At 42.2% G+C, this 25,353-nt stretch overlaps 12 protein-coding genes across 12 annotated transcripts; 6 read left to right on the top strand and 6 right to left on the bottom strand.

The window, feature by feature from the left end:
• Window positions 1-22: 22 nt before the first annotated feature.
• Window positions 23-1,339, top strand: JH06_1463 (hypothetical protein; the record flags this gene model as incomplete). The annotated part of the gene is made up of 4 exons (XM_014673125.1): window positions 23-229; window positions 259-966; window positions 997-1,245; window positions 1,277-1,339. The coding sequence occupies 4 exons, from the start codon at window positions 23-25 to the stop codon at window positions 1,337-1,339; spliced, it is 1,227 nt and encodes a 408-aa protein (XP_014528611.1).
• A 722-nt stretch (window positions 1,340-2,061) lies between these two features.
• Window positions 2,062-6,405, bottom strand: JH06_1462 (hypothetical protein; the record flags this gene model as incomplete). The annotated part of the gene is made up of 8 exons (XM_014673124.1): window positions 2,062-2,352; window positions 2,382-2,552; window positions 2,582-4,163; window positions 4,194-5,735; window positions 5,767-6,045; window positions 6,080-6,210; window positions 6,243-6,305; window positions 6,337-6,405. The coding sequence occupies 8 exons, from the start codon at window positions 6,403-6,405 to the stop codon at window positions 2,062-2,064; spliced, it is 4,128 nt and encodes a 1,375-aa protein (XP_014528610.1).
• Window positions 6,406-6,993: 588 nt separating this feature from the next.
• On the top strand, window positions 6,994-9,036 carry JH06_1461 (coatomer subunit beta; the record flags this gene model as incomplete). The annotated part of the gene is given in 10 exon segments (XM_014673123.1): window positions 6,994-7,032; window positions 7,067-7,201; window positions 7,233-7,343; window positions 7,359-7,481; window positions 7,513-7,917; window positions 7,949-8,158; window positions 8,189-8,368; window positions 8,399-8,632; window positions 8,663-8,749; window positions 8,779-9,036. The coding sequence occupies 10 exon segments, from the start codon at window positions 6,994-6,996 to the stop codon at window positions 9,034-9,036; spliced, it is 1,782 nt and encodes a 593-aa protein (XP_014528609.1).
• Window positions 9,037-9,912: 876 nt separating this feature from the next.
• Window positions 9,913-10,415, bottom strand: JH06_1460 (histidine triad nucleotide-binding protein mitochondrial; the record flags this gene model as incomplete). Its single annotated transcript, XM_014673122.1, has 4 exons — window positions 9,913-9,980; window positions 10,011-10,128; window positions 10,161-10,250; window positions 10,281-10,415. The coding sequence occupies 4 exons, from the start codon at window positions 10,413-10,415 to the stop codon at window positions 9,913-9,915; spliced, it is 411 nt and encodes a 136-aa protein (XP_014528608.1).
• A 374-nt stretch (window positions 10,416-10,789) lies between these two features.
• On the top strand, window positions 10,790-11,594 carry JH06_1459 (hypothetical protein; the record flags this gene model as incomplete). Its single annotated transcript, XM_014673121.1, has 3 exons — window positions 10,790-10,992; window positions 11,023-11,278; window positions 11,310-11,594. The coding sequence occupies 3 exons, from the start codon at window positions 10,790-10,792 to the stop codon at window positions 11,592-11,594; spliced, it is 744 nt and encodes a 247-aa protein (XP_014528607.1).
• A 170-nt stretch (window positions 11,595-11,764) lies between these two features.
• Window positions 11,765-13,078, bottom strand: JH06_1458 (protein disulfide-isomerase-like protein; the record flags this gene model as incomplete). The annotated part of the gene is made up of 8 exons (XM_014673120.1): window positions 11,765-11,905; window positions 11,936-12,259; window positions 12,298-12,465; window positions 12,496-12,531; window positions 12,593-12,661; window positions 12,692-12,835; window positions 12,867-12,985; window positions 13,015-13,078. 8 exons carry the CDS (start codon window positions 13,076-13,078, stop codon window positions 11,765-11,767), a joined length of 1,065 nt encoding a protein of 354 aa, XP_014528606.1.
• A 471-nt stretch (window positions 13,079-13,549) lies between these two features.
• Window positions 13,550-13,939, top strand: JH06_1457 (hypothetical protein; the record flags this gene model as incomplete). The annotated part of the gene is given in 3 exon segments (XM_014673119.1): window positions 13,550-13,624; window positions 13,655-13,753; window positions 13,766-13,939. 3 exon segments carry the CDS (start codon window positions 13,550-13,552, stop codon window positions 13,937-13,939), a joined length of 348 nt encoding a protein of 115 aa, XP_014528605.1.
• A 50-nt stretch (window positions 13,940-13,989) lies between these two features.
• Window positions 13,990-15,024, bottom strand: JH06_1456 (peptidylprolyl isomerase; the record flags this gene model as incomplete). The annotated part of the gene is made up of 5 exons (XM_014673118.1): window positions 13,990-14,120; window positions 14,153-14,740; window positions 14,771-14,861; window positions 14,883-14,954; window positions 14,986-15,024. The coding sequence occupies 5 exons, from the start codon at window positions 15,022-15,024 to the stop codon at window positions 13,990-13,992; spliced, it is 921 nt and encodes a 306-aa protein (XP_014528604.1).
• Window positions 15,025-16,434: 1,410 nt separating this feature from the next.
• Window positions 16,435-16,977, top strand: JH06_1455 (hypothetical protein; the record flags this gene model as incomplete). The annotated part of the gene is made up of 2 exons (XM_014673117.1): window positions 16,435-16,684; window positions 16,715-16,977. The coding sequence occupies 2 exons, from the start codon at window positions 16,435-16,437 to the stop codon at window positions 16,975-16,977; spliced, it is 513 nt and encodes a 170-aa protein (XP_014528603.1).
• A 148-nt stretch (window positions 16,978-17,125) lies between these two features.
• JH06_1454 (hypothetical protein) lies at window positions 17,126-17,451 on the top strand (the record flags this gene model as incomplete). Its single annotated transcript, XM_014673116.1, has 3 exons — window positions 17,126-17,205; window positions 17,256-17,401; window positions 17,423-17,451. The coding sequence occupies 3 exons, from the start codon at window positions 17,126-17,128 to the stop codon at window positions 17,449-17,451; spliced, it is 255 nt and encodes an 84-aa protein (XP_014528602.1).
• Window positions 17,452-19,206: 1,755 nt separating this feature from the next.
• JH06_1453 (hypothetical protein) lies at window positions 19,207-21,031 on the bottom strand (the record flags this gene model as incomplete). The annotated part of the gene is made up of 8 exons (XM_014673115.1): window positions 19,207-19,593; window positions 19,625-19,675; window positions 19,706-19,918; window positions 19,949-20,470; window positions 20,492-20,600; window positions 20,630-20,808; window positions 20,837-20,960; window positions 20,985-21,031. 8 exons carry the CDS (start codon window positions 21,029-21,031, stop codon window positions 19,207-19,209), a joined length of 1,632 nt encoding a protein of 543 aa, XP_014528601.1.
• A 491-nt stretch (window positions 21,032-21,522) lies between these two features.
• JH06_1452 (hypothetical protein) lies at window positions 21,523-25,170 on the bottom strand (the record flags this gene model as incomplete). The annotated part of the gene is made up of 8 exons (XM_014673114.1): window positions 21,523-21,920; window positions 21,951-22,290; window positions 22,321-23,212; window positions 23,243-23,478; window positions 23,509-23,992; window positions 24,023-24,311; window positions 24,342-25,091; window positions 25,122-25,170. 8 exons carry the CDS (start codon window positions 25,168-25,170, stop codon window positions 21,523-21,525), a joined length of 3,438 nt encoding a protein of 1,145 aa, XP_014528600.1.
• Window positions 25,171-25,353: the final 183 nt, after the last annotated feature.

The raw sequence follows: 25,353 nt of genomic DNA, 5'->3' as shown, positions 1-25,353 counted from the left end.
TCTCTGAAAGCGCAAATTGTCTATGTTTTTCGATCAATTCTTTGATTTTGGTGGAATGCATAGAGATGATTTTGGCCGTCCGTTTTCACAGCCAAGTGGGACGGTGGATAATCATCGTCTGTACAACATTTTAGGCGTTGATAGCAACGCGGATGAGTCCCAGATTCGCAGAGCATATCGGTTACTAGCCAAACAGAATCATCCAGATAAGGGAGGGGATAGTGCCAAGGTAGATCCATTGTGAGACTCTTATTGTAGTTTCAGGAGATTAATACTGCCTATGAAGTATTGTCGAACCCGGAGAAACGGCAATTATATGATCAATATGGCGAAGAAGCCCTCTTGTCTGGTAGAAATGAAAGTAAAAAGGACCAGTCTTATAGGAAACAAACGAAGAATGTTCGACAGAAGATTGTCTGTTCCCTTGAAGATCTTTACAAGGGTAAACGGATCAATATGAAAATTACACACAAAGTTGTGTGTAAAACATGCAATGGTGCAGGCGGAGGTCCCGGATATATGACTGTCTGTACTAAGTGTGGTGGGAGTGGGTCTCTTCAAGTGGAGGTACCAAGTATTCTTTTTACGCGTTATATGGATATGACATGTGATGCCTGTCGAGGTGGAGGCGCTTTTATCGATGAAACCAAGCAATGTCCAGTCTGTCACGGAAGCCGTATGGTTTCGGAGAGTAAACAAATGAGTTTTTACCTTGAACGAGGCATGGTCACAGGCAGTGTCATTCGACTCTGTGGTGCAGCTGATGAATCACCTGGACTTGCTGCCGGGGATGTTTTGCTAGTGGTTCAGGAGAGACCACATCCCGTTTTCCAGCGAGATGGCGCCGATCTCCTGATGCATATGCGAGTGTCAGTTGGCGAGGCACTATGTGGGTTCATGCGAACGTTTACACATCTGGATGGACGAGCTGTTACTGTGTGCTGTAAACCAGGAGAGGTGGTGAAGGTAAGAGAAGTAAGAAGGATTGACGGGTAGCCTGGTACGACCAAGATGATTCCTGGTGAAGGAATGCCTGTTAGCAACAGTGGTGTGCAGAAGGGTTCTCTCTTCATTATCTTCGATGTGGATTTTCCTGAACAGCTGAATCCTCAACAAGTGGAGGTTTTGAGGCATGCTTTCAACATACCTCCTTGTCAACTTCCTGAGCAGTCAGATAACTATGTTCTACAGGATCTAGGGAATGTGGAGTTTGGAAATAGCGTTCCAGGGTATCAGAAACCAATGGTTTGTTTTTGATGGAGGAAGTAACTAGTAGGGCGATGTATCACAGGAGAGTAGTGATGACGACCAGGATGTCCCAAGTTGCCCTATGCAGTAATTGTATCATATCTATCTGTTTTGGTTGTTTGTTGGGATCCCAACATTAGACGTTTCATCTGTTCCGTGATTCATGGAAGTCAAGAGCAATCTCGTATGAATCTCCAGTTTCTCTCATGACCTCCCACTTTTTCTTTGTTGTTTTGTGTAGAAGGTAAGTTTGTGGGTCTGGTTGTTGTTCTCTGCTAGTGATTGGAACTTAGGACACCTTTGAGTGAACCATGAAACTTAAGCAAATCTGAAGCATGAGTCCTTGTTGCGGTGATGCTGGAATGATGCAATACTAATTGGGAATCTCTCTGAATCCTGAAGACAAGAATTAGTGTCATCTTTGAACTGATCCAGCTAATGTTGACGGTGATTATACAAACTAGAGTCTCTGATCTTCTTCTAGTTAGTGATGAGATTCCTTGGCTGTGTCTGAGTCATTTTCCAATAGCAAAAGGATGAACTATTTAGACTCGACTCCTGAGAGTTCTAAAGAGCTTTTTAATACTGATTTGTTATTGTGGTTTGAATTTGTCTCACTGTATGTAGGTAAGTGTTGCTTCGTTTATTCTTTCCGTATGATGATCCGATCGAAAACCTGACACCTCTAGTATGAACCATTTGGTCATGAAATGGTGAGATCGTTTCTGAAGGCCTTAATTGCATTTTGAATGTTTCTTAGGTTTTATAGGTGAGTTGTATGTTTGTTGAGAAACGTTCGAAGGCACAAACATGTCATAACCCATTTGAAATTAGCAAAGTACATACCCCATTCATGACAGGATCTTCATTTAACAGTAACTCTGGCTGTTCAAATTTCTTTTCCAAGAGACCATCCACATAACTACGTAAGCGCTGCACTAAGACACCCACACGGGCAGGAGCTGTGAACTTTAACCACTCATCTACAGTAATCGTTCCCTCGACATGTTGAATCGTAATATTACCTCCAAACAGCAGTAAGGAATATGGCGGAATCACAGTCAAATCGTGGACAAACAATTTCGAAGTATTCATTACTGAAGTCTACATTATCAGTTTACATTCATTTATACATAGAGCATGAGAGGAAATGGATATTCTCGTTCAATGAAATTGATTGAAGATGGGTGAACGAACACACGTGTGAGTCCATCCTTTCTCTCACAACCCTCCACTTCTCGATGAATCAATAACCGATATTCCTTGGCTTCTGGAGTGGATTCGAAGGCTCCTCCCTCAATGGTCTATCTCTTATCCTCCACTTCATTCTTACTTTATGGAACTTGATTCTTGTCTTCTCTACTTTCACCACATTGGCATAAAGACCTGCAGTGATCGCTCCTTTCAACACATTCTCCTCACTTCCATTTCGATTCCATGCAACGTCGCCTTCCTGATATGTACGTGGGAGGAAACGAATCACCTTCAACTCATCCAGGAACTGCTTGCGAAGTGTTCCTACCGTTAACATGGACTCATAATTGATGAAATTACTACGACAAAACTCCCGCTTGTTTTTGGATCCTTTCCATGCATCATATACACGTAGCAATGTCAAATGATCGCTTAAGCGATGAGCAAAAAGTCGCTTGCGTGAAGTCATCTCATCTCGCAACTCCAGTGGGGCTCGGAACACGGTACGTTGGGACAAGAATGCTGCAATTGTCGCAACCGCATCCACACAACGCAATAAACAGCCATAAATTAACATTTTCGCCATTCGACAATCCAAGGGCAAGTCTGCAATATGATTTCCCAATGATGTCAATTCATAAACATCATTCCCACGATTATCATGCCGAACTTGCACAGCCTGGATTTCTTGGAGTGTTTGAAGTGCTCGTTGGATACTCTCCGTAGAAGGAGGTGTGATACAAGCAGTAAGTACTCTCAAAGGGTTTCCCAATCTCATTCGTAGTGTCTGTAGACATAGAGCATCAAGAGGCGAACGAACCATTTCTGGAGGCGTGTAGCACTCAAAAGATGCGAATTTGGCTCGCGTGTAGAGGCGATAGACAGTGCCATTCCGAACACGACCAGCACGACCTCTGCGCTGCTCTGCAGAGGCCCGTGAGATCCAGACTTCTTTCATTTCTGTGATGTTACTATCAGAATTGAACAGAACTCGCTTCTCACGTCCTGTATCAATTACCACTGTACAGTCAGGAATCGTGATAGAGGTCTCAGCAATGTTTGTACTCAATACAACTCGTCGTTTGTCTGCATTGGATCGCTCAAATACTCGTTTCTGCTCCGACGTGGAGAGGGAACCATGACAAGCAATAACCTCCACACTGAAGGAGGAAGCTTCAAATGCTTCGTTCAATAATCGACTCACTGTTTTGATCTCAGCAGCACCCGAGAGAAACACCAGAATTACACCCCCTTGCCAGGACTGCTGAGACCCAAAGAGATACTGGATGAGATGAGGAATAAGTCCATAGTCCTGATAACGATCACACCACTGTGTGAGGATTTGCGAGCGATCTACAGGGGATGGGGCGTCTGTAAGAGACTGTGTGAGACCTGATGGCTTGTAGCCAGTGTCAAACACGATATCCTCTAAGTACTTCTCCTGTACAGAGAATAGACGACCTTCTACAGTAACTGAGGGAATACCTCCAAAATAATTGGAGAAGAGTTCTTGATCCAGTGTAGCTGACATAAGAAGTACCTTCAGGGAACGATGAGAAGGAAGAAGTCTTTTTAAGAGGAATAATAGGAAATCCGAAAGAATAGATCTTTCATGAATCTCATCCACTAGAATATGAGTCACATCTCCAAGTTCTCCTCCTTGTAACTGACGTAATAATACACCTGTTGTACAATATGTAATGAGAGTATTTGAATTTGTTCTATTTGTGAATAATGAACCTTTTTTCTACTTGGAATCTCCTCGTACTTGATATCCTATTGGACATGAGGTTCCTTCTTTATATCCTTGTTCCTCGATGACTCGGTTATATAATCCTAGACAACTGATTCGTCGAGGCTCACACACAATGATATTGAGATTCGAGGCTTGACTCTCTCGGAACTCCTCCAACAAGAATTGAGGGACCTGGGTTGATTTACCACATCCTGTTCCTCCATTCAAGAGACACACTTGGTTCTCTCTTACCATATTCAGGATCTTCTCTCGATATGAGGCAATTGGGAGAGCTTTGCGTTGCGCTATTACTTCGGCAGTTGGATTGCCAAATAGCTGATTCTTTGAAATATGGCGAACTGGTTTATGAGATCTGGATGGAGTTAATGATTGTGATTCAGATACCATAGGAACTGGCTTAATTAGCTTGAGAGTAGACTTGTTCGTGGAGGAAGGCATTTGAATGAGATGATCAGGAATAGACGAGATCAGCTTCGTTGCCTCCTGTAGGATCTGTTCCACATCACTCAACACTTCATATAACACTCCGTCACAGTCCTGAGTGTATCTTTCATAGACCACACAAGTGAAAGCAAGTCGAAGTTTATCTGGAATCTGACCACAGTGCAGATAGACAATAGGAGGTCGTTTGGGATAAGCGAAGAGTGGTAACAAAGCAATCCATAGAGAGATTGATTTGGTATCCACAGTACACTGATATCGGAGGAAGGGACAGTTCATGAAAGTGATTTGCTGAATGATAGGAGTATTGTCGTCTTGATTGAATATGGCTTTTAAAGCCTCGATTTCTGTCTCCACAATATTACTCTTAGAAGGAGGATCATCGAAGTGTGTATGGAGCAATGGACCAGTTAACTCACTCAGACATTTCTTCAAGTCAGAAGTAGATTGACTGATCCTTTGTACATCCTCAGGAGAGAACCCGCAATCTACTAGGAAACGAACAGCCGAATTCCGGTTCTCTTTGCGACCATGAATCACATCCAGTTGCTTGCCAGCAGCTTGGAAGGCAGGTGGAAGTTGCTGGTCAGGAAGATGCACACAGCACCAATCCAAGCAGGCTGAGAGCGTACTACATCTTTGAGCAGCCTCCTTAGCAGCCTCCTTAGGAAAGCCCAACTGAAGTAATTCTTCACATAGCTGCTCTGTCTGATGAGTTGAGGTGGGTTTGGACACTTCTTCTGATTGATCCTTCAAGAGCTCCAGGATGAATTGTTGATTCGCTTCACTCAGGAACACTGTGGGAGGCTTACGCAGTTGCTCTTGTAACTCCCGACGCTTTTCGGCTTGGACACGACCCAGACGTCTTTTCTCCTCAGCCATCATCCGTTCGTATTTGCTAGTAAAGTGACTTCGTGTCTCCAGAGCCACATTCCGCAAATCTTCATTGCTTCGATGATCCGCTATTGGACGCGACGACTGTACAGAAGGAGGCTCCGGAGTGGGAGAACTCTCAGGAAGCGGAGAACCTTGTTCCTCGGTTAGAGGAGATTCGACTTTCTGTCCCTTGTGCTCCTTGTTCATATGTACTTTGAGACTATCTATTAGAACACAATTTCAGTCCTTACCTCATTTCCTTCTCAAATGTTTTGTTGCAGAATGAACATGTGAATACAGGTTTATCTTCGATTTTCTTCGATATTTTATCTTCCATTCCGGTTAACTTCAGCCACATTGAACTGTAGGGCTCAGGAAGCTTCTGATGAAGAGGAAGAGTTGGTTGAAGGTGATGCAATGCTAGCAAACATGAGCAGTTTCTTGCCAAAATAGCATCTGGAAAGGATTCTGTGCTTGCAAATATGAGATCTTTCTCCCGGTTTTTTGGATCCGGCAAAATCACTCGAACACTAATCTCATAATCCAGAAAAAATAGTGGAATACCAAAACTTCCCTGGAGGTGCGCGATCGTTATTGAAGAGGGGTTTGGGACGTTTCTGTTTTTGACAATACTCCTGAACCAGCTGGGCAGGAGTTCGTTGCCATTCCTTCATCACAACTCCGCCCACTGTGATCTTGAGTTTCACAGCATGATCAAATCACCTACTTCACCCTTAGAAACAACAACAGTTCCAGCCCCTTTCTGTCGGTGCCCTTTTCCCTTCTTTTCCTATACTCTGACATAATCACGATTCTGATACCGGTTCCTGCCCTTTTTCGTGTATTTCTGTTGGAGATTTAGCTTCTACCTTCTTCCTATCTCTTCCCATTCTGAATTTGTCTCCCGAATCCAGCTACAAACATCGAGTATCTTTGCTAACAAACAATACACTACATCTACAATCATTTCAAATACTCGAAAAAGAGAAACCCCTTTCTTTCGAATGGGAGTCATTTGTCTTACTTCTCTTTTTGTTGGTCATCTAATCACGAAAAGAGTGATCTTTGAACAACGGATACAAGAAAACAGTGATTGAACAGTTCCGCGGTTTTTCACAATAACATAGTTCACATAAACAAGAGCTATTGCAACATATCTTGCAATATTCTGAATACAAACTCCAATGGTAGGTCTTGGATGATTTCATTTAACTCCTAGAATGTTGAAATTCAGGTAGAGAGTGGTTTTCTATGATTATGTATCTTAGTTATCATTGTTGCAGAAGAGCGACCGCATCAAGTGTATCGATTTTCATCCTACTGAACCTTGGGCTCTTCTCTGTTTATTCTCTGGAAAAGTGATAATTTTTGATATTGAGAAGAAGGAAATCCGGAATCACTTTGAACCAGGCTATCAACCTATTCGTTGTGGAAAGTTCGTTGCCCGCAAACAATGGGTTGTCTTTGGATGTGATGATATGAATATCCGTGTATACAACTATAATACAGGAGAGAAAGTAAACTACTATAGGAAGAGTTAATTTCGTGTAGGTAAAAGAATGGAAAGCTCATGATGATTTTATTCGAGGAATGGATGTTCATGAAAGTCTTCCCTATCTTCTAACCTGTGCAGATGATATGTTGATCAAGTTATGGGATTGGGAACATGATTTTAGTCTTGTTCGAGTATTTGAAATCTCATCTTTCTAATGAATAGAAATATGATGGCCATGTCTATTACATTATGGCTGTTAAGTTCAATCCCAAAGATAGTACTAGTTTTGCATCTGTTAGTCTGGATCGTAGTGTGAAGGTGGGAGTTGGTGGAGTTGGCGACAAGTAGATTTGGTCGATTTCGCAGAGTCATTGTAATTACAGTCTGCTTGGGCATCAGAAGGGTATTAATTGTCTTGATTACTATCCAGGAACAGATAAACCATACTTGATCACAGGAAGTGATGATTTGGTAGTTTCCCTGTTTCTACTTTCATTCATAGACTATCAAAGTATGGGATTATCAAACAAAAACATGTATTCAAACTTTAACAGGTCATGAAGACAATGTAACGGCCGTGCGTTTTCATCCTCGTCTCCCTTATATCTTGTCTGCTGGAGAAGATAACCGAGTAATTCTCTACCACAGTGGGAACTTCCGTCGTGAACGTGTATTGGTGCAGCCTACACTCGATCGCTGTTGGTCGATCGGTCTGTCTCCTCACAGCAACCAGTTGGTGCTGGGATATGATGAGGGCTATTGTGTGTATACGATTGGTCGAGACAGGCCAGCTGCCTCGATGGATGTGCAGGGTCGATTGGTGTGGTCTGTACGACAAGATATCAAACTGGGAATCATTGACGAGAAACGCAACGATTTTGGGAATTCCTCAATGAAAGGAGTCAGTGTAAATCTTACAGAGAAAGAGATATCCTTAGAATGAGTTACTGAGTACACCTTCATTCTACTTGGGTCGTTGTGAAGTCACTCCTGTGATTCTTTCACATAATCCAAATGGTCGTTTCTTAGCAGTGGTAGGTGAAGGTGAGTATGTGGTATATACAAGCCGTCAACTCCGCAGCAAAGCCTTTGGTGAGGGTATTGATTTAGTATGGCGAACTGGAGGAAATGGATACTGTGTTCAGATTGTAGTTCTAGAAGGAGGATGATATGGATAGAGCGAGAATATCCTGACTCTCTTCGAAGATTTCAAGGAAGTTCGAACCATTCAATTGTCTGTGAGAATTACTGGTCTCTATGGAGGAAGCTGTCTGGGTATTGATTGCAATCATGAGTTCTTTGCATTCTATGACTGGGATACAGGGAAACTGGTGCGACGGATCGATGCTCAAGTGGAGGTGAGGGAACAAATCCAATCTGATGTCTAGGGTGTGAGTTGGAGTGATGAAGGTCATCATGTGGCCCTGCAAACAGCTTCTTGCACTCATCTCCTGCAATATCATCCCGAGGCCTTTACTGAGGAGATGATTACAGGCTCTGATATCGAAGGTAGCTTTGAAATTGTAGGAGAAATCCCTGGGAATACACGTATTGGTCTGTGGTACAGAGAGGCATATCTTGCTGTGAGCAATTCCAAACTCTTGGTACATATTGGTTCTCATGTTTGTTTCTTGGGAAGGATTAATGATTAGAATGATTTTCTGTCGTATGTTCCTCCGTCCTATCGTATGCTTCGCTATCTCCCTTCTCTGAATGCTGTATTTTTCCTTGATCCAAGCGTAACCAAATGGATCAGAATTCACTATAGTCGAATCTCTTCATGTATTCCCTTGATCATTCATATCTCGATTATCAGTGTGCTGTGGTTCTTCAGGACTTTGATCTAGCAAACTCTCTGCTCTCCACAGTAGCTCCTTCTCGTCATGACGATTTGGCAAGGTTTCTGGACGAACAGGGTTTCACAGAAGGAGCTTTGCAATTAGCAGAGGATAAGGAATTGTGTTTTGATTTGGCATTGAAATTAGGGCAGATTGATGTAGGGGATTTGAGAATGGATTCACTCTAGATGTGTCGTGAATTACTAGAAGGAGTGCTAGCTAGTGATGATCGTTCTAACGCTTATAATCCTCAGCGCTGGCGTCGATTAGCAGATTTGTGTATTCAACAAGGACGAGTGGCTGAAGCTCAACTCTGTGCGCAGAGTGCAGGTGATCTGTCACTATCTCTCTTACTCCTCTCATGTATTGGTGACAAGACTGGTTTATATGAGGTTGCCAAACAGGCTCAGCAGCAGGATCAACTCAATATCGCTTTCCTTGCTCTTTATATAGCTGGTGATGCTGAGGCTTGCTTGAAACTTCTTCAGGATTGCGGGAAACTGCCTGAAGCAGCCTTCTTCTCCCTTTCTCACTTGCCTTCCTTCGTGAATGATGCTTTACAAGCCTGGCAAGAGGATCTGCGGTCTCACAAACATATTGCTGCTGAGTTGCTTGCGAATCCGAAGGACTTTGGTTCATATTTCCCTGGGCTGGAAGCCGCACAAGAATTGGAAAAGGCTTTAGAGCCATTGCATCATATGAATGTGGCTGCGTGTGAATATCCGAAGTACTGTGCAATGTTAGAAGGAGAGGGTTTGGATCTGAGTCAGCTACGTACTGTGGAGCAAGTTATGAGTGAAGTTGCGGAAGAAGTGAGTGGAGATGCTGCAGAGGAAGTGGAAGGAGAAACTACAGAAGGAGACGTTCCAGAGGAAGAAAGGGCGCATGAAACGGTAGTAGAGACAACAGAGGAATCAGTGGCGCAAAGAACTGAATCAGGACATACACCTGATAGTGACTTTGATGAACTCATGGATGGGGATGTTGATCTAGAAGGAGATGGGGATGACTTAGATTTGGATGATTTGGAAAAAGAATGGAATTAATATCGATTTGTTACACAACTATACAGGTGGCCAGCCGCATTTCTTCCCTCCTATCACATGAATATGGAGATGGAACACAGATTGTACTACAGATCAAACGATCCATGAATTATCACAAGCTTCCTTGCCATCATTCACCACAATCCTATACCCCTTTTCCAATCCCTCTCGAACTGCTAATTTCGATGCTACATGCATTAAATGACCCACAAGTTGTTCTTGATCGTCTCTCATCTAATGTTCATTGAATCATCCAAATATATCACATTCCTCAACTGTGTGAGATTATTACATTTCTTTGGTACTACAAGGAAGTGAACAGGAGCACAAGGATTCACATCACGGAAAGCACAACACTATCATTGTATCCAATAGACTCTACATACTACATCATCTTCAAATAGAATATCAGATGGAATGGTTTTATCTGCAATCTGTTCAAAGAGTGTTGGTTTTGTGGATACAGAAAGGGTACGAACACCTTTCCAAAGAGGAACAGATTTCCACACTTTAGCAATCATAGGACAGAAACAATTAGGATATATGGAGCAGAAGATAGATAGACTTATGCAATTCAATAAATCATCCTGAATTCACTTCTATAGTTTGAACAACAGTTTTCTCGCTATTGTAGTTCTTTCATTCCAATCAGACATGTATTTCTAGTTCTTCCTTGTTCATAAGTTAGGCCACTGATTGTGCTATGTGGAAAACCATGTTCAGGGAAAACGAGGGTTGCCAATCAACTTGCTGAATACATTCGGAAGAAGGGATTTGAACCCACGATTGTCAACGTGGAATCATTAAAGCTGGATTCCAAAACTGCCTATGGAGGTGAGGAAAGGGGATGCCGTGTGATTCGATAGTTGCTTTTGACGAAAAGAACACACACGAAATGATCAAAACTCAAGTATCCAGAGTCTTACGTGGTGATAACTTTGTGATTCTTGATTCGATGAATTTCATTAAAGGATATCGGTATGAAATGTACTGTATTGCTCGAGGATGTCGATCTACTCGGTGTGTTGTGTGGGTTGATACTCCGATGAGTGTCATAGAATCTTTCAACAAGGAATGTGACCATTATACCCACGATGTGTACGGAACTGACCATACTCTTTAGTTTAGACTTCTTGATTTGGCCTGCCGCTTCGAACCTCCTTCTCCTCTCACCCGATGGGATACTCCTCTTTTCCGTGTCTGTCCTATTGGAGATACTTCAGCCTTTGAGAGTGGAGACGCACCATCTCAGGCACTTCTTTTGGGTCTGAATAAGAATAGTACTACAGAAGTAGAGATATACAAAGAAATCCCATTTGATGCAATTTGGGAGAGTCTGACCGTTACAAAGACCCAAGCCAAGCATGTGGCTATTAATCCACCTGTATGGGCCGTTAGTCTGAGTTATGTTCTAGGCAGAATCTCTGAATAGTTCGGATTATGTTAGCTTCATTAATAACACAACTGATGTGATTGTTAAAGATGTCATTCGAGAGCAGTCAATGAATGGAGGAATTGTGGGTAGCAAACTCAAAGTTACTGGGACTGATTCGTTTGTGATTTTGTACAAGAGAGTGACGTTATTTCAATTGAGGAATTGGAGAAAGCAGTTCTTAGCAATCATCACCAAACAGCATATTGATCAGGACAGTGTTTCTACATCCTTCGTGAATTTTATTAATACACAGTTAAAAGAATAAGATTGTTTGTTGCCAGAAAAAGAATACTCCGAAGCGGGGAATCGAACCCCGGTCGTCCGCGTGACAGGCGGAAATACTTAACCACTATACTACTTCGGACCTGTTACAAACATCTTTGTGGAAGTAAATAAAAGTTCCATGCGAATTCAACAAACATGAGAATCCCCGTTTTACAACTCCTCTTCATCAGTATTCTTGGCAACTAGAGGAGGCAACAGTCCCAGAGAATATTCATTAATGAACTGATACAAATCACTGTCCAGTGTCTCCATTGTTGGTTGGGACCGAATAGCATACTTCACACCCGATTTCTACGTATCATTCCAACTCCTCTCATCTACAAAGTCAATAAGGAAACAAGCAGGCAATGAATCAGTTTCCAGACCAGCATTCCTAATCCAGTGTGCATACTTTACTCCATCTGAAGCCACAATGGAGAATGTATTTCGCTTCATCACTTTATTTTGGATCACTGGCATAGCCACACGCTCCCACAAATAGTCCTGAAAATCGTACCACTCTTTCATTACATAGGTCTCGTTCACAAATAACTGTACCATGATACCATCTCCACGGAAATAATTCTTAATGGTATCGGCATCAGCACGACCAATTGTCTTCTGACTGTATGTCTGGGCCCATTCAATGATAGCTTCTTTTGTCCACTCACCCTCAAAAACTGACTCTTCTACACTCAATTTACATCCCAACCACTACTCTCATCGAAGTCGCGGAACATTACCAGTACAGCAGGTTGCTTCGGCAGATCATAGGCATCACGTACTGTCATATTGAAACACTCTGCAAGACGAATGCTATCTCCCATCGAGATCACAGCCTCTGTGTATGCACGATACTCTTCACTATCCGTCTATTCCTCATTCCGTCTCTCAAAGCTTACTGTTTCGAAGAAACCACTAATGTTTGGAAGAATACTCTGATCCGGTGCTCCTCTCCAGAAAGTGAACTATAATCATATTTCATCCGATATTCCGTACCATCCACGCCTGATCCAGATCCTTCAACTGCATAGCAGGTGAACCAGGATTCTCTTCACCACGCATATCCTTTCATTGAGAACAACATCCAACACTTACACGAATGAAATACTTCAGAGCCTCGTAATACTTCCCTCCAGAGAAACGAGTAGGAGTACGAATATCCTTCTTAAAGAAGGCAATTGTAGGAGTATGAGTGATTTGGTAAGCTTGAACAACATCAAGGTTGTGATTTCCTTCAATCTTTATCTCATCAACTCTATCAATCACTCACTTTAGCAAAGACCAATTCCGGGAAAGCCTTCTTAGCTTCACAAGAAAGACGATTCCACACTGGTTCCATTCGTTTGCATGCAGGACATGTTTCTGAATAGAATTCAACAAGCACCTGCTCTAAAATGAGATACAGAGAAGAAACTGACCATGGGACTCGATATACTCTTTAAAATTGGCGTAAGACAGTTCAACACCACAGTATTTGTACATCTTCTTTTCCAAAGAATAATCCTCCTCCGATGCTAGAACACTTGGAATTATCTCACAACGCTACAGAAGCTACCTTACAAGAAGAAAAAGTACATAAAATAGTTTCATCATTAATCGTTTACGATTCTCATGTCGTTCGTTCGTAATGACGCTCTGCGCACGAAATGTTGTTCATCCAATCTATTCTTATTGTAACGTAATGTGCTTTTTAGACTCATCGAGGAGATGAATCACCAACAAATACGGTTCATTCAACTCCAATTGACTGACTCTAGTTGGTCCCCTGCTTTATCATACTCCTTACAGCTTTCCACAATACTTTTCCAGTGATCGTTCCCTGTCATCTCTATGTCATCTGAGTTGTTCATTCCACGAAATCCTCCATTTCTTGGGAGTGGAAGTTTCTTTCGATTGAAACGCCCATTATGTTCTCCCTTTCAATCTCCTCTATTTCGGTTTATTTGATAGTGAATGTCTTCTCTTCTTGCCCATCGTGCCCTTTGCCTCAGTAAACCGCTGTTTGTTCGCAGCATGACCAACGTGAAGGTAGATTTGTTGACTGCGTTTAATTTGAAGTCTTGTCTGGATCGAAGCGAAGTGTCTGAGCGGATTATGAATGTAGTCAAAAAATTTGACTTCGTAGATGCGAGCAAGGTTCGTTTTGCTGAGAAGAGAGTAATACACTAGGTTACTCCTGTAACCCACTTTGGAAGCGATCTTGGACTTGATTCTATTGAAATTAAGACGGTAGTGAACGCGATCAAGGCTGAGTTCTGTTTGGATGGATGTGGATGTACGGGTTCACCCATGTCGATTGATGAGATGACAGCGTGCATTTCGAAAAATCCTAGAGCCAAGTAAGAAGACTATTGTAATGTTTATTCATTTTGCTTGTTTGGAACAAAAATATCTTATTGGACCTTCAGAAGTTCGACATCAAAGACAAGCTTACTGTTGGGAGGAATAGTTGGAGGAGCTCCAGCCTTACCATATCCAGCTTCAGGATAAATCACGAGCTTTCTTCGGCCTCCTTCTTTCATAGCTATATAATAAATGACCTTACATACCTCATACACATGATTCCCTGATCCCATCCCTTAATAACCTCGCCCACACCAATTTTGAACGTAAAAGGCTTCTTACCAGATTGATCAAACACCTTCTTGTTGGGAAGAGTACCCACATACTTCACAGTACATTTCGATCCCTTCTTTGGAGAACGTCCCTCTCCAATCTTTACATCCTTGTAGGTGATGTATTCTCCGATCTTCTTGATCTGGCCTTCAGTTGACTCTTCCTTTTTTGCCTTTTTCGATTCAGGCTGGGCCTCTGCAGCACTGCGCTTCTCTAAGGATGAGAAGATGTTCATAGTCTTACCAGATTTCTTAGTGGGCTTCTTCTGTTCCTCTTCCTCGCTCTCTTCCTCCTCTTCTTCTTGTTCCTCTTCCTCCTCCTCACTCATTTCCTCCTTCTCCTCTTCTTGTTCCTCGCTCTCTTCCTCTTCGCCTTCCTCATCTTCTTCGCCTTCCTCACCTTCTTCATCCTCTTCAAGAGCAGAAATGACAATACCAGTCAGATCTACAGCAGATTCCCCCTGGACAGCAAATGTGACATTCTCATCACAAGGGAAGAAAACAAGTTCCACAGAATACTGAGGCATGTCTACCTATCAGCAACAAAAGAAGGATATACCCTTGGACAGAGTACATACAGTATACGTGTCCTCACCAACAGTGACCTTCACAACGACAGGATTCTTCACCTTGAGGTTCTGAAGAGCAATCTAATCAATCACCATCTTAACCCTTGTTCCAACATTTGAAACATGCAACTCAGATAATTCGAGATTTTCCGTGGTGTTTCCATTAGCAGAAACCTAGATCACGAAAGAGCAGGCAAGAGCATACAGTGCATCCCCAGAACTGTTCTTGGAATTGAGGTTCCATATTCAATAAGTCACCAAGAGATACTAAAAGTTATTTGCGGTGAAAAAACAAATACTCGGATTCCCGTGATTCCTATAACATCAGTTCTCTTTGTGTATAGAAGTGATTGAAACAACACAATGAGAAATTCAAGAAAACTAGAAGCCAAAAGAAGTGTTCATTGTTCATTGATTACTCTAATCTGTTGGTGATATCATTGATTGACTCTTTGATATCAAATGAACTCATCTTTCGGTTGTATTAACAAGGCTATCTTGTTAATGGTGATGGTAGTTGCTTACATATTTGTACTAGTAAAATTCATGGTTGAACAGGATAGTAGAACAATTTTAGATGTTTCTGATTATGTATAGGTGTTGTTAAGGATGATATTCTTTTTTTTGTAATTCGGTTACCAAAGAATATAGAGTATGTTAACAGAAAGAAAGTAGTTATTGGCGATTCGTCGATTTCGCTTTCGACCAAAGAACAACCATTTGTGTCCAAACCGGTGCAGTAGTTACTCTTGTTGTCTTTCAGTGATAGATCTTTTCATTTAGAAGGAAATGATCCTACTCGGAGTCCCACTCCATTTTCTATAGCGAGGGGAAGTTTATTTGTTCAGAAAGAGATTTCTAGAGACGAAAAGGAGTTTGCTAGTAATGAGCGTGTCTCCAGAAACAATGAAACAGTTTCCGAGGCAACGCCTTTAGGAAACTCGACTATTCGTGGTCAAACATCCAATAAAGCAATATTCAATTCTTCTTCCAGTGTAGTTTCCATTCCAACGCATTCGCCCACTTCATCCGTTTCTACCACGTCTTCTTCCAGTATATTGTCGCATGAAGGATTATTTGGTTCTGTTTCTCCTTCCTCCGATACTATTGTCATTCCTACCTTTTCTTCTCCTTCTGATACTGCTTCTCCATCTCTCACTTCGCCTTCATCAACTTCTATTTTCCCAACCTCACCTTCACCTATCGTTCCTTCTGTTTCATCCGGTGCGATAGAAGAGAACCAAGAGTATCTTCATAAGAAACAAGAACATAATGAAGTTTCCATCTCTTCTCACACTTCCGTCGCGTATTCACGTCGACATCGAGCAAGTGCAGAACGCAGCTATTATAATGATATCTATATCAACACACGAAATAGTCATAAACAAGCCCGCAAAGGAGAATGGTACTTCCAACAGTATCATCGCATTAAGTACTATGAAGGTTCTCATATCGATACGACGCCTCGGAATCGAACTACGATTCCTGAAACTACTGAATTTGATTTCACTGTTATTTCGCAAACTACGTAAGTTTCATTTCTCGTTCTCACATCCAGCAAGGAACGACTTTTCTTCTTTTCGTATCTGTTGAAGCGCTGGAAAGGGTTGGAAAGTGGGATAAAATGAACTGTAGACCCATGTCAATCACTATCATGGTCAGTGTGGAAGATCAGGCTGAAGTAGAGCAGTTCATTCGAGAGAGTGATTTTCCGAATCGATTGCGATTGGCTTTGTATATCACACATTATCCTGGTAAGAAGGAATGTGTATATCGAAGAGCAGCCAGTAACTTGAAGTGTGTGGAGGCTTCAATCTATCCATTGAATCGTCTTCGGAATATTGCTATTCAAAACTCTCTTACTTCTCATTTTGTTGTATTTGATATGGATATGTGGCCTGCACGTTAGATTTAAGATAATGCTTTATTCGTAGAACATACTTATGAAACACTACGAAATCTCCCTGTTAAATATCTGCAGAATCCATATGCTGTTACTATTATTCCTGCTTTCTCGCTTCCTCCTACCATTCTTTCCAGTTCTCATTGTAAATCATTAAAAGAATGTGTTCCTATTGCTGTGAAATACATTCCAGAGACTAAGGCTTCTCTAGTTGCATGCATACAGAAGAGGGGATGTACTATCTTCCGGCCTCTTTCACTCACTCACGTATACATCCTTCTGATCACTAATTGATAGAACTATCTTCCAAAGAACTGGAATACTCTTCCTCCATCAAAGCAAGTCACTTACTTATCTTGTTTCAGAGAACGTTTCCTAGAACCATATGTGATGGTCAGACGCACAGCCTTCCTTCCTCTGTTTGATGAACGCTTTATCAATTATGGATTTAACAAAGTTCAATGGATTGAAAATCTACGCTATTTTGGATATGAATTCAGTGTCCTCTCTCAAGCGTATGCTGTTGATATTCCTCATTCTCTGTAATCTCAATGGAGCAAGATTATTTGTAGATCGGGATATGCTAAGGAGTACAATAAAGGATTCAAAATACGAAATGTGGAGATGCTCAATTTGTATCGTCGTTTCCTTTATGAGTTGAGAAGGAATCATTCTGATGATAGTCGACAATTACTCTGTCTTCCGAAGAGTTGCAATCGTTTTCTTTGATGATCTATAGATATTAATGTGAATCTCTATCGATACTAGTGTGTGCTATCGTGAGTTTTCATTTGTTTGTTCATCAAGCATTTCGCTCTATCTCCAATCCTCAACATAGTGTTTGGTTTATGGATCTGACAACTGGAGTTACGCTTCTTGAGTCCATTTATGATGCCGACTCGTCGATTCTCGTAGCAAACACTCCAGATCGTCCCTATCAACTGGAATTCTATACTGAATTTGAAAAAGGTGATTTTTCAAATGTTCGGATCCATAATCTACGATTTCGGCCTAGGATCCTCCATTCGTTTGAAAATTCATCGATATTGCTTGCATCCAATGGTCTAGATGTTTCTATGATTTCAACAGTATCTTTCAAAAGAGTATGATGATTGTAGGAAGATCTATCGCAGCCAGTAGTTGAACTAGGATCAATTCGTTTGGACTGTTCATGTGATGATATTACTCCATCTCCTTATGGTCAAGAATTCGTTACTTCCTCCTTAAAGAATTGTTCCATTATCAGTATTGACCAGAAAGAATCTGTAAGTTCGGTTCTGTATCCCCTAGAAAAGGTGTTCAATCCATCATCCATATCAACACAATATTCGAACCATCCGCTCGTCTATTATAGTTCGCACCCATTAGGCTTGTTTTGCTGTGATTTTCGTACTAATATGGCAAATCGAATAGGAGACCGACAAGAGAAGTGTTCATTCCTTCGAAGGATAGAGGGCGATGTTTACCATTTTATTGTTGTACGAAATGGAGTTCTTGAGGTCATTGACATTCGGAATCCGAATGTGTTCGAATTGCGTTGGAGATATGAAGGATCCATCCAAGATGTTCGTTGTATCCAGTGTACATCAACAAATGACAGTCTTTATCATATCCTCTTCACATGAGTTCAAGCATCCTTCACAATACTGATAGCTGTGCGATCCACACATTCATCATCATCCCAAATTCTGGGAGCCCCATTCACTCGATCTCTGTTTTCCATTCAACGTGACTCCTGTCCTCCTATGATTCCTTCACCTCAAGACACTGCTCTCTCCCTTCTCTCTCCTTCAGCACAAGCTTTTCTCCTCCACAAGCAACAGAAAGAGATTCCTTCAGAACCATATTGGGTGTCAATGTGTCGTATTCTGACGACAGATTGGACAGATTCGGAACAAAGGCTTCAAGACTCCGAGATTTCATATAATCAGCGAACAGGCGTTGTGTAGGAGAAGAAAGTGGAATGAATTCTAGAAGGAGTTATGTCACGAAGCATCATTCATTCCCTAGGATACAAGATATGTATCACAGCCAACGACCCTTACGATCTGTTGATATCGATGCGTTGTTGCAGCCTCCTTCCTATTCGATAGGTGATGTGAATGAAGTGTTACCCATTTTGGAAACAAAAGGATTGTTGTCACAGCCTGTCTCTTTGTGAGATTGGATTTGAAGAGTAATGAGTAGAGATGAAGTGATGAAACAGGCTGTGGCAATGACAGGAGAGGTTCTATCGACAGCTGAAATTGAACAGTGGATGAAGCATCATGGATACAAGCGACTTGTAACATCAGGAAGGGGAGATGCCTGTGAGAATGTATATGGAGCGATATGGATCCATGAAACCAAATACAATATTCTTCTTGATCCGATGCAAATGGTACAACAACCAATTGATCGCGAGCGGATTACTACACTGGCAAATCTATGGGATCATCGGCAGTTTAACTCAGAACAATTCATTTAGTGTCTTCTACATCTCTTTTTGTTATCGTACTTCACAACGCTAAGATCCATTACACACTAACAAACATATGAATCATTAACCAATTCACCATCAGATATATTACCGTTTGTATATTCGCCATCAACTTTCCACTCAACTTCGTCTTTGCTTGGAGCAATAGGTAACTCTACACTCATTTCCGATTCATACATAGGAACCACCATATATTCATCCTCTTTGGCCTCTTCATCGTCCGAAAACTGTACATCATCAAGTATATCCAACAGAGAAGCAATTGATGGCTTCATAGAAGTGTCTGACTGACGAACAGGTTGTTTTGACTCGTGTGATTCCATAGGACTCACTTCTGGTACTCGTGTGGAAGGAACTGCTCGACCATTCAATGTTACCAGGAAATTATCCTTCACTATTTCTTCTTCTGCTTCTGTCTCGAGAGCATCCAACTATTTGTAATTATAGCTCCTTCCTACTTACCTCTTGTAAGAGGAAACGAGCATCCTCAAAACTGTTATCTAACTCCAATGTCTAGAAATCACCTTGCTTTCTCATTCCTACACGATAGAAACAATATTTGGCTTCAGCTATATGACGAAGACGCATTTCACAAACTCCTCGATTGAACCATGAAATATGATGTTCCCCAATCAACGAGCTAGAGCGAAGGAACAAGGTAGAAGCCTCCTTGTAGTGACCCAAAGCCATATGAAAACGAGCCAGATCAAAACAGGGATCTCGACCTGCATATAAGGGAAATACTTGTGTCTCTAACTAGATGTAAAATCCTTCTCTCAGTCTTACTTGCGTCAACTGAATCGATAAATCCTCTTTACGAACCTCACTCCATGTCTCTCGGTTCAATCCTCTGTGCATAGCCATCACCGTATCTTGATCTCCCTGTGCCAGACGCAGCATCAATAACAGGACTTGTATGGATGGATTTGGCTCATGGAGTAATGACTCTTGTAGTGTGTGAATACAGTCTGGTGACATCCCCTCCACACACTGCTTGAAAGACAGACGTGTTCGAGGCAACGACATCGGTTGGAACCCGTAACCCAATAAGCATACACGATAGTCCTCATGTAGACTGGCACTCTCCCAAAATCCTTTCCGAGATTTGACATGAAGCTTCAGTAACTCAAAGGCAACAGGTAGACGGATATCTCCTGAAACAGTTGGCACTGGATCCCGGTCAACACAGACCTCGTCTGGCATCATTGGACCCTCATCTGCTACTAGCATCAAACCACGCCCATCTGTAAGACCAAGACACAAATTCAGAAGTTTGAAGCCTTCCACTGGAACTGTTGTGACTAGCGTCTAATAATTACATTAGAGTACAGAATGAACAGAATAAGATTCACCTATCTGAGTAATCAGATCCACCACCTCTTCAGACCATCGCTGAGAAAGCTCATTATTATAACGGGATGCGAATTTCCATTTTAGTCTACAATAAAAGCAGTGATTCGAATATACGAAATACGAGGAAGAATTCTAGGACTGGAAATGTTGTATTCCCGTTGTGATGAAAAAAGACTGAGAGATGATGTATAGACATCTGGTGACGAAACTCGAACAACATCTTGTTTGAGACAACTCAAAACACTATTTAGAATGACAATCGGAGGATACGAAAGCGAATCAATAGATAGAATCTATCTATCAACCTTCTGAAACATCAACTTTTGAGTCCTTTTCAATATCAAAGGCAATAACCTCTAGTAATCCTTCCTTAAGAAATGGTTGTAAAAACGGATTCTTCTTCCACCAGGTGATTAGTTTGGGAGAGCAGTCTGTCATGATATATCTATTATTCACAGACATTTCTAACATCCACTTGAAAGGGCAATGTGTTGGATCTGGCCACATAGACTTCATTTCTAAAAGTCGTTTAATTATTAGATAACCTAATCGACCCGATCCTGCACCAATATCTAGGATTGTCACAACACCTTCCTCTATATCTTTCTGAGTCTTCAGTATATCCAAAATATAACTCAATATAACACTTGAATACGACTGTCGTTAATAATTGAGGAAATAACCTACTCTCGCAAGATATGAGGAGGAAGAAATACCCATTGAAATTGTTTGAAATGCATAATCCCGAATTGATGCATTCATATACAATTGATGTTGCATCACCCACAAAGAAGAACTTAACGTATCTACAGAATCTTCAATACATAATTTATCATTAGAGCTTTCAGTCTTTCGATTTGTGGAAGTTGCTATCACGGTACCCTAAAACGTTATCAGATTTCAATAAACATACTCTGTCATCATAATCAACAATATTGCCCATTGATTGACCCAAAAAGTGTACAATCAAAGAGTATCTAAACAAACAAAGAGCCATGGTACAATTATCAGTCCTCTTCTAGGAGAGCAAACGAATTATCATTCTCCAACTTCTCTTCCTCCATCCTTATCTTGTTCTCTGACTTCTTTGGCTCTGACGATTCTTTATTTGATTCCGTCTCTGCAGTTTTCATCTCTGCACTATCCTCACGAACAGCCCAGAAATCCACATCAAATTCGGGATCTCTCATCTCCAGATCCATCTTCACCCGACGAGCCATCTCCTCCGTCTTCAACAGAATTAGAAGTCCATCTGGACGTAGCCATGACCGAATCTTGTATTGGTCAGCAGGTAGATAAGGAGTCAGATATTCCAACAGACCACGATCAGTTATACACTGACCTCGCCGATTGTGAATGAACAGAGAACAGAAGTCACGTTCCGTAGCATATTTCGGCAGGGGTTCTATCGATTAATCTATTCGTTTACTCCTACGGGCTGCATGCAAACGCTTGCCTTCCACAAGGGACTGGAACCGCATTAGTGCTTCCTTGAGATACAGTGTAGGTCTCTTACTCACTTCTCCTGGAATAAGGCAGTAACTACCTCGCTTTTCCACTGTTATACCATACTCCTTTGCCACATCGGCAATTGCAACATGGAAGCAAGCATACTGCTGAGGAATTTGAATCGGCTGTGGCTTTGATGAACTGGAGATTGCCTCGCAAGCCGTCTGCAGCCACGTCACCATCTCCGGATTCATGCTTGCACAGTACAGCGTAGATTTGGCATAGGGACAATTCTGGAGCTCAGCCTCATACGCACGCATCGTTTCCTAGAGATCAGGACCTATTACCAACAATACTGATTCTGGAAGATTGAGGGAGGCAGGACCCACATTCAGGGCTTCTGCAAGCTTGCGGTTGCGTTGGATTATTCGACACTCGCTGTCACATTCAAGAGTACGTTGAGACAAGTCCTGCAACACATTAGGATCCCCACTGACACCAATGAGACACTTTTGAGTCTCGCTACGTCGACCACAAGGACAATGTACCACCACATCGAACATGCAAGGAACGGAGGGACACGGCTTACCAGGATGACAAGGAGCCTGACAGGTATGCTCACAGAATTCTCGCTTCTTACCACAAGGCTGACCGCATCCATGAAGGATTTGTTCTTCAGTAACACAAGGTCCATCATGACAAGTACGTTGACAAGTATGTCCACATGGAAGCATCTTACCACACACACGGTTACAGAATACCTTCTCTCGATAGCAAGGAACACCCTTCACAATTCCATGACCTCCCTCACACATACGTTCCGTCAACTGCGGACAAGGAGGACAAGGACCAAAGTGACAAGCATGGTTAGGATTCAAATGACCTCGTGGACAGCGTTTAGAACAAGGCAGATTACAAACCGGTGGAGGCGTCCCACACACCACAGGAGGCTTGATGACTGTCTTTCCACAAGCGCATGTGATTGGTGTCGACAAGATATGCTGACATGGGACGCAGGGACCAGGATGGCAAGGAAGATAGCAATGATGCTTTCCACAGTTCAACAGCTTATCACATGTCTGAGTACATACATGGAACGTGCCATCAGACTTCTGGCCCTTATGCGGACAACACAGTTCCATACACTTATGTCGGCCACAATTCATATCAGTCTTACAGGGTCTCGTACAGATGAAAGGCTCACGTCGCTTTGCAATCTCCTCTTCTGTTAAATCGGCAGGACCCGGTCTATTCATGAGTCTTTCTCATTTCACCTACCCTTTCGATAGAACCCAACAGGGCACTTGACGCTCTGAGAAGGTACAGCGGCACTTCTGGGTTACCATAGCAGAACAAGGAGGACAAGGACCCGTATGACAAGGTAAAGGACATGTATGACCACAAGGCAACACCTTTCCGCACACTTCACCACAAGTAGGATAGGGATCCGCACATGAAGTCCAATTCGGATTTAATTCTTTTGTCAGATGCTTTCCACACGGACACATACTCGTCTATTCATGATAACACACACTTATTCTCACATCTGTGACTTGATATGGACATGAACCACAGTCAAGAGGATGACAAATTCGCTCGCACCGATGTCGCCCACACGAAAGCAGACGGCCACAGACACCACCACAGCTGAATCCACCCACACCTGCCTCACGGTAGGAGAGCATCTTAAAGGAAGTAGTCTCCACAGGTTCATCATCACTTAAGTCGCTCAATCCGCTCAAATCACCTAAAACATCCTCATTATAGACAGAAGGGTCGGCAGCAGAAGGAGCTTTCACCGACTCTACAGGTGGATTGCGACTTCGCATAGCCATCTTAGTCTGACCGCAAGGAATCACCGAATGTTGAGCTCCACAATAGCAACTGCATTCCACAGGGATCTCACAGGAAGGACAAGGACCTGCATGACACACTAGCGAGCAGGTGTGCTCTTTACAGTCCAATAACTTCCCACACACATTTTCACACTGCACTGTCGATGGATCGGTTCCACATCGTACCATTTGTCTATCTATTATTCCAAATCCAAAATTCAACTGAGTCTTTCCACAGCGACATGACAGTTGAACAGTAGCACTACAAGGATGACAGGGACCAGGATGACAGATATCACTACAAGGATGCGTGCAAAATTCACCCCTTGATCGTCCACAGATCTTGCCACAGGAATGAGGTATAGTTTGCATTTCAGCCTCTTTGGGGTTGATCACACCATTTCCACAGAAACAACCCGAAAGGATAGTTGGGACCTGTAGCTCAGCTCGACACTGGGGACAGCGCGTCAGGACATGAAACACATCGTGAGTATGAAGATACCCTAGGAACTCTACACATGACAGTGACAACCAACACGCACTTGTTACATCTCGAGCTTGTTTGGGAAGCATTTCCTTTGTTGCTGCATCTAAGTTATTGAACATCCATTCCTTCATGCAGTTCATGTGGAGGACAACGTAACAATCGGGACATGACCAAATCTTATTCTTCTTCCCTACAAAATCCATGCAAATTGCACAGCGATATTTCTGTCTTACTAAGTCCCGTTCTAGACGGTCTCGTAAAGGCAAATCCGAAGTGGAGAGTGTTGATACCGTGGAAGCAGTGGAAGCCACAGAAATAGCATCACTTTCCTTTCTTCTCCGGAAACGATAACTTCCACGTCCCCTTTTACCACCTTGAATAGAATGAGAATGATCAGGAGAAGGATAAGCAACGGTTGGAGGTCTCAATTCTGGTGATTGAAGATTTGTATTAGGATTCTTTTGACGCGGTTTACTCTGCTTAGAAATCGAATTTTTCGTTGCTTTCTCATTCCTATCCTGATCTTTCCCCGACGACTGCGGTAACTTCGCAAGACGTTTTCGATTTCGTTGCGTTGCTGCCTTTGCTGATCCCTTCTCTGCTTTGTTTGTCTTTGTCTCGACTTCTGACTGCTGTACAACTACAGCGGGAGATGGAGGAATCGTCCGCTTTGTGGCATTTCCTCCCTTTCGTATGTTTTGAACCTTCTTAGCAGGAGAAAATTCAGAAGCATTGGCATTCATTTTTGGCTTGAATTCCTTGAATTCCTTAATCTTCGACATGGATGAAGGCTTTGATTCCTTTTCTACTGATCACAGAGCTAACTTGATCTTACCAATCCCCTTTCCAACTTCTGATTGTATTATTTCTTCCTGCTGAGACATTTTATGAGTTATCTCTTTGAAGAAAATTCCAGAAAAAATCTTGATAAAGAATAAGAAACCTATTATCATATCCCAATCTCCTTAAACAAACACTTCAACAACTATCTCTGAATGCCTTTACAGCTAACTCAAAGAGTGTTTTCACCTCTCGATTGTTTGGGTCTTCTGCTAAGGCTCGTTCAT

This window comes from Blastocystis sp. subtype 4 (assembly GCF_000743755.1).
Source record: "Blastocystis sp. subtype 4 strain WR1 chromosome Unknown seqid_0057, whole genome shotgun sequence".
In the NCBI taxonomy this organism is placed as follows: domain Eukaryota; class Bigyra; order Opalinata; family Blastocystidae; genus Blastocystis; species Blastocystis sp. subtype 4.
Note: the sequence above shows the minus strand (reverse complement) of the source record. Positions and strands in the feature narration are given on the sequence as shown.